This window comes from Echinops telfairi, unplaced genomic scaffold (assembly GCF_000313985.2).
Source record: "Echinops telfairi isolate 266 unplaced genomic scaffold, ASM31398v2 ScPeMD7_60;HRSCAF=208, whole genome shotgun sequence".
NCBI lineage: Eukaryota > Metazoa > Chordata > Mammalia > Afrosoricida > Tenrecidae > Echinops > Echinops telfairi.
The window spans coordinates 2,079,473-2,085,659 of NW_022103958.1; the positions used below are offsets into that span (position 1 = coordinate 2,079,473).

General features: G+C 36.9%; 1 protein-coding gene across 1 annotated transcript; it reads right to left on the bottom strand.

Moving 5' to 3' along the window:
* Window positions 1-430: 430 nt before the first annotated feature.
* On the bottom strand, window positions 431-1,404 carry LOC101649739 (olfactory receptor 4P4-like). The gene has a single exon (XM_004708477.2). The coding sequence runs from the start codon at window positions 1,355-1,357 to the stop codon at window positions 431-433; it is 927 nt and encodes a 308-aa protein (XP_004708534.1). The 5' UTR covers window positions 1,358-1,404.
* Window positions 1,405-6,187: the final 4,783 nt, after the last annotated feature.

Sequence of the window (6,187 nt, forward strand, 5' to 3'; positions counted from 1 at the left end):
AAATGACTCATAAAATTGATTCGAAATGTGTCTAGATCTTGAAGCAGTTTATGGTATGAAATAAAATTTGTATATATTTTATTGTTCTCATTTACATCCATTTTCTCCATAAACTTTTTCAAGTCCTCTTGCATGTATTTCCTAAAGCAGGGTGTTCCTCACAAACCTTGCAATCTTTATACTCGGTCCTGGTAAAAGGCAGTAACATCCACTCTGTCTAAGCTCCAAAATATCCAAAATGATGCTGAGAATTACATGGAGAGACCAAGATAAATAAAGTAGAAGATGAGAATGGCCAACAAGTCTTCTCTTTTTAGGGATGGTAACTTTTGCTGACATCGTACCACCCCTCTTTCCTTGCTGCACTGGTCAGCATTAGTGATGTTGTGGCCAGAACAAGATCAGGTAAAGAAGATCACTTCCAAGGACATCATTTTTGTCCAGACAGCTTGTCTCGGCACCATACTTTCCTCATGGCATTCTTCATGTCCTTGTTTCTTAGTGTATAGATGAAGGGGTTGAACATGGGGGCAATCATAGTGTAAAACAGGGCAAAAACCTTGTCATCGCTGACCGAATCAGCTGTAGGGACATAGGTGAAGATGAGGGGCAAGAAGAACATGAACACCACAGTGATGTGTGAGCCACAGGTGGAGAGAGCTTTACGACGGCCCTCAGAGGATGGAGTCCTCAGGGTGGACAGGATGATGATGTAAGAAATAACCAAGGCAATGAAGGTCAAAATGGCCAATATTCCTGTGGTGGTGATGACTAAAATCACCAGTAGCTTAGTGTCAGTGCAGGCCAGCTTCAACAATGGGAATACATCGCAGAAAAAGTGGTCTATCTTATTGGGTCCACAGAAAGGAAGCTCGATAATAATCAATACATGTATTAAGGAATGAACAAATGCTCCAATGATAGAAGCCATCACCAGAACATAGCACACCTTTCTGCTCATGATGACCATGTAGTGAAGGGGTCTGCAGATGGCTGCATAGCGGTCATAGGCCATAGCCACCAAAATGAAAATCTCAGTGGCACCAAAGAAGTGGGCATAAAACATCTGGGCCATGCAATCATTGTAGGAGATGGTTTTCCGCTGGACCAGCAAGTCTGTGATCAGTCTGGGGGCCACTGTGGAGGTGAAGCAGACATCCATGAAGGACAAGTAGCTGAGGAAAAAGTACATGGGCTGCTCACGGAGGTGGCTGCCTTTTATAGTTATAAGAATGAGCAAGTTTCCTGAGAGAATAGCAAAATAGCAAAGTGAGAATAATACAAAGCAGGCAGCCTTTGCATCCCCATCACTGAAAAGTCCCAGGAGGATAAATTCTGTGATATTTTCTTGTCGCATGGTTTCTGTGGGGTTGAAAGTTTAGAAGAAGAGGTTAGTATGCTGGACACACTCAAATTTTGTATAATTGTTGATTCTTAAAGGCATTCATTGTCTATGTTTTCCTTTTTAACTATGATTCTCTCACTCTAAAGTATGCAAAAATGAACTTTATATGTATACAATTTCTACATGAAGGGTAATTCACTAATGTACAAGAAATAGGAATAATGACACAAACTAATAATGGCAATTGTGATAAATTTTAAGTTTGTACACATATATGAGTAACAGCATGAACACTTGAAAAATGAAACATTCATTGTCAAGTGTATTGATAGCCGAAAGTTCAGTGTTGAATCTCAGACAGGAACAATTAATGCTACATATAAATAGCAATGAAGTCACATCTGTTCTTCACGGGCAAGTAGGACACTATACATCTTCAGCCCTTCCCAAGGACTAGCACAGTGTTTGAAAACCCTAACATTGGAAGGATGTCATTATAGTTCCATCAGCTCATTATTTTATATATTCAACCTCTTGGTGACCATCCTAAAAATAGTGCCTTTGGTACCTTTTCACAAATGATGACATAACAGCAATAGCATGTAGCAGGGGAGGGGGAAGCAACAAGTAAAATGTTGGAGAAAAGGGACTCACCCTTGTGTGGATCTTTCAAGACAGCTATGGTTTTCTGGAATTTTCCTTTTCTTGATTAATTTCCTAAGACAAATGTTCTCACCATTGAGTCCTTTCATCAGAAGTTCTAGCACTTCCTTTTTATGGAGCTCATTTTAGAAACAGATTGCATCTACAGTTTCTTCTTCACTTTATCTATTTAACCCCTTTCTACCTCTTTGAATAGAACAACTTTCTTTTCTTTCCACACCCACTACACACTCAAGTACTGGAAGTTCTAGAATGATATGTTTATTTGGTGCAAAACACTACACTGCATCTGTTACTTCCTTTCAGCTGTATCGTGAACTAGACTGTGTTAGTAAGCTGCTAAACTCAGTTTAGCTTTATGAAAAAACAGACACCCCCCATAGTGATTCCAATTTGTCATGATGGTTGTAAGGGGAAAGGCCAGCAGTTGAATAGTATCTTTTATTTTGCATGAGTTCCCATGAATTGTTTCTGAAAAAAAAACCAAAATGCACATGTGGCATAGTGGTTTCAAGTTTGGCTGCAATCTTCATGGTCCGCAGTTCTAAGCCACCAGCAACTCCGTGGAAGGGAGAAAGACTGGGCTCTTTCTACATCAGTAAACACAGTTTGGGGAAGCCCCCAGGGCATCACTATGAATCAGCATTGATTCGATGACAGTCAGAACACATAGAGATGTTGAGTCTGATGCCAGGGTGTTCATAGAGTTTAGATTTGAAGTCTATCTATGGACCCCAAGTTAACACCCTGTGGTTGAATGTTTAGCAAAATATCTGGAAGTATCACTGTTACAATAGCAAAAGTCCAATTGCAGCGGTCCTGAGCATCGAGGAAATAATTGTTTTAATAAAAATGCAAATATGTTTCTATCTGTGAGTCATCTATCTCAGCCTCCAAAATAGAATCTTATTCCTGAGCATTAAAAAAGAAAAACTAAACCTTCTTAGAACCAAGGAAATACAAATTAAATAATGAAATATTCAAAAATTTTGTAAATATCAGACTATATCAAATTTTGATGTTGATTTAAGGAATCAGCAGTGATCTAGTAAAACACGGCCAGAAAGCATTCCAAAGGATACCCATTACAGCCTTGTTAAACAGTACTACAGATTATGTGAACTCTATCAAACTATTAAAAATCAGCGAGAAGGCTGAATATGAGAGCTATATGGTAAAGTGGAGGCGAGATTTAAAAAAAGAGGAAGACCCTTAGCGAGATGAGTTACCACAGTGGCTGCAGCCAGGGGCTCACCACCAGCACTGAGGGGGCTGGCCCAGGACAGGCAGTGTCGGGCTCTGTGGTGCACGGGTTAGCTCTGAGTCAGAGCGGATTCAATAGAATCTGACAATAAATAAAAACAACGGTACATCTAACATGGTGAAGTCAGAGATACATTGTTGTGCGTGAAAATTAATCATTGCACAAAGATAACTGTACTATAATAACTTGGATCTTGAAAGAAACGATGTATCATTTCTAGATAGAGCTTCTACCAGGACCTATGTATGGATAAGTGCACTGAAAAAAACTATAGGAAGAAATTTTTACCTTTGAGGAAGACGGTGATGGCCAAATGGAATTTTAGTGCTATAATATTTTGATTTCTCTATTGAAGGTTTATATTATAATATTAAGCCTGTAATCAAAGTTAATGAAAAATTCTTTAATTTTTAAATGGCTTAGAGAGGTGCATTACATAATGTATTAAATGTAATTCAATAAAACACAATATAATTCAGTGAATATTTTTTAAAAATTGTGTTCCTTAGTTAATATATTATTTCTTCAATTACTTTAGTAAATATATACCTAGATGTTCTTTCTTAACCATTAATATTCCATTAATTGCCATTATTTCAATTTCAGATACATATAAAATAACAAACAAAACAAAAATGAGTACACACAGCTGAAGACATCTATTAGTAATCTATTCTTATTAGCAAAACGATGATAATATATTGATCACATAGTTAGGTATTATTTTTCTCTCTCTTTGCAAATCTATTTCCTCATTACTAAATGAGGAAATATAGACTTCATAGATTCTCCTCATCACAAGGAACTAATATTTTAAAATCAAATGACTTATTAAATCATTTATAAACTTATCAAAATGATCAATTAATATTTCAAGAGCTTTCTTAGTATTTTTCTATTTTTCACTTCTATTTTTCAACCATTTGCTAATGTTTTCAAATATATGTGCCTTATTAGCATTGCTTTCCTATTTGGAGTAAAAATGTTCCACGATTTTCCTTAATCCCTTGTCCAAGCATCCAATAGCCCCACATTAGGAACTAGAATTTCAAGAAAGCATTCTCCTGGTCAATTTTCCATTAGAATGACTTTCGTTAATTTATCCAGTAAACTAATGAAACTCACTCCTAAAACTTCTAACCAGGATTGAAGACTCTAAAGATTGCAAAAAAAAATAGCTAACAACCAGATATACTACCAGTGTATTCATGGGAAATATATTTCTTAAAAAGTGATTCTCTGGTTCTTTAAAGAGATGTCTTATATTGCAGAAAGGCACGCAAAATCAATCAATGAATCAGATCAAACAAAGAGGAGCGTAGGCAAGAGGAACGGGGCAAGAACTCACTCATTTGCGGTCATCTAATTCCTGTCAGTCCGTGGAGGGATGCTCTTGACTTTTTGAACTCATGACAGCGCATGGGCAAAATATACTGTTTCCACTGAAATAAAAAAGACAACTCTGACAGAAAATAGCAATGAGAAATGTTATGTTTGATGTCTAGCTTTCAAATTACATTTAAACTTGATAGACCAAAATGCTAACTCTGTGTAGTCACAAGGAGAATAAGAATTGTTAGATCTGTCTGGACTCCCGATAACATGGCTTTAACAAAAACAAAACTGTCAGATGTAGTCAAGCCTTTTCTCCTGCCTTTCTTCCCTGCGAGACAGCACTGGGAAGTCAGGTCCATTTTCTCAAATCACTGGGTCTGGGCTCCTGGAGAAGCTAAGCTGAAAGCCTGGGGAGGACTATTTAAAGGCTCTCCAGGGACAAGAGAGTAATCCAGGGGCAGTCCTTTCATAACTCCTGGGCAAGGTCACTGAAAAACACAACACCTCTGCTTCTGAGACTTCTTGTTTCACTTACTAATTGCTTTGCCTTCTCATATGCAAATTGTAAATTCTTTTAAATTGTTTCAAATACATAATGTTACATCTTTAATATATGTTTTATGATAATGACAAAAAATTAGTGCCTATTTCTTTCCATGGACTCCTTAAATATAAAATTATTTCTCTGCCTCCACTCCCAAGCACAATAGTTTAATATTAAAGTTATTTTGCTTTTCTAATATAATTAAGACCAAGCTTAAAAGTGTTTGTATTTTTATTTTTCATAGAGATTCTGGTGAATATGAGGGAGGACATTTGTGATTCAATGGTATAATTCTTGCCTTCCACAAAAGAGGTTGTTTTGATTCTTGGCCAATGCACAACAAATACAGCCACACCAGCCTTTTCTGGAAGCTTGTGTGTGCTCTGATGCTGAAAATGTTACAGCAGAACTTTCAAGCAATATTCCATCTGTTATGTATGGAAACTGACTAGGTAGCAGCTAACAACAAATTCAATCAAACAGCACATAGTTTAGTGAAATGATTTAAGCTTAATATAGAAGAAATTTTTCAAAAGAATCTTCTGAAGCCCAAAGGCTCAGATTTTGTTTTTCCTAATCCTGAATCTGGATGATTCCATTTATGTGATATCTTGACCCAGTAAAATTTAATTGTTATAATGTTGGCAAAAGCATATTGAAAATGCAATGAGAAAAAAGTTGATCTTAGCAAATAAAACATGATTAGGTAAATATGTTCACTTCCTCCCTTCTCTCTCATTGCCATCCAGTTCATTCTGACTTAAAGTGAAATATTTTATTAGCTAGTAAAAAATGTAGGGTTGGAAGTAACAGTCCATGCTAAGCAAACATTCTGAGCTGTGAATGATTGAGCTCTTCTCTTCTAAACACAGTAGTTTCTACCAGGGATGGAATCTGACCAGTCATTCCAGACAACAGTCAATGATCTACATTTAATCTACTGTATTCAACTATCCTCAGGTTATTCCAATGTCCTCTCTGCAATTCCAAGGAGGAAGCCTACTAGGCAGAAGCGAGACAGGAGCTGGGAACAACT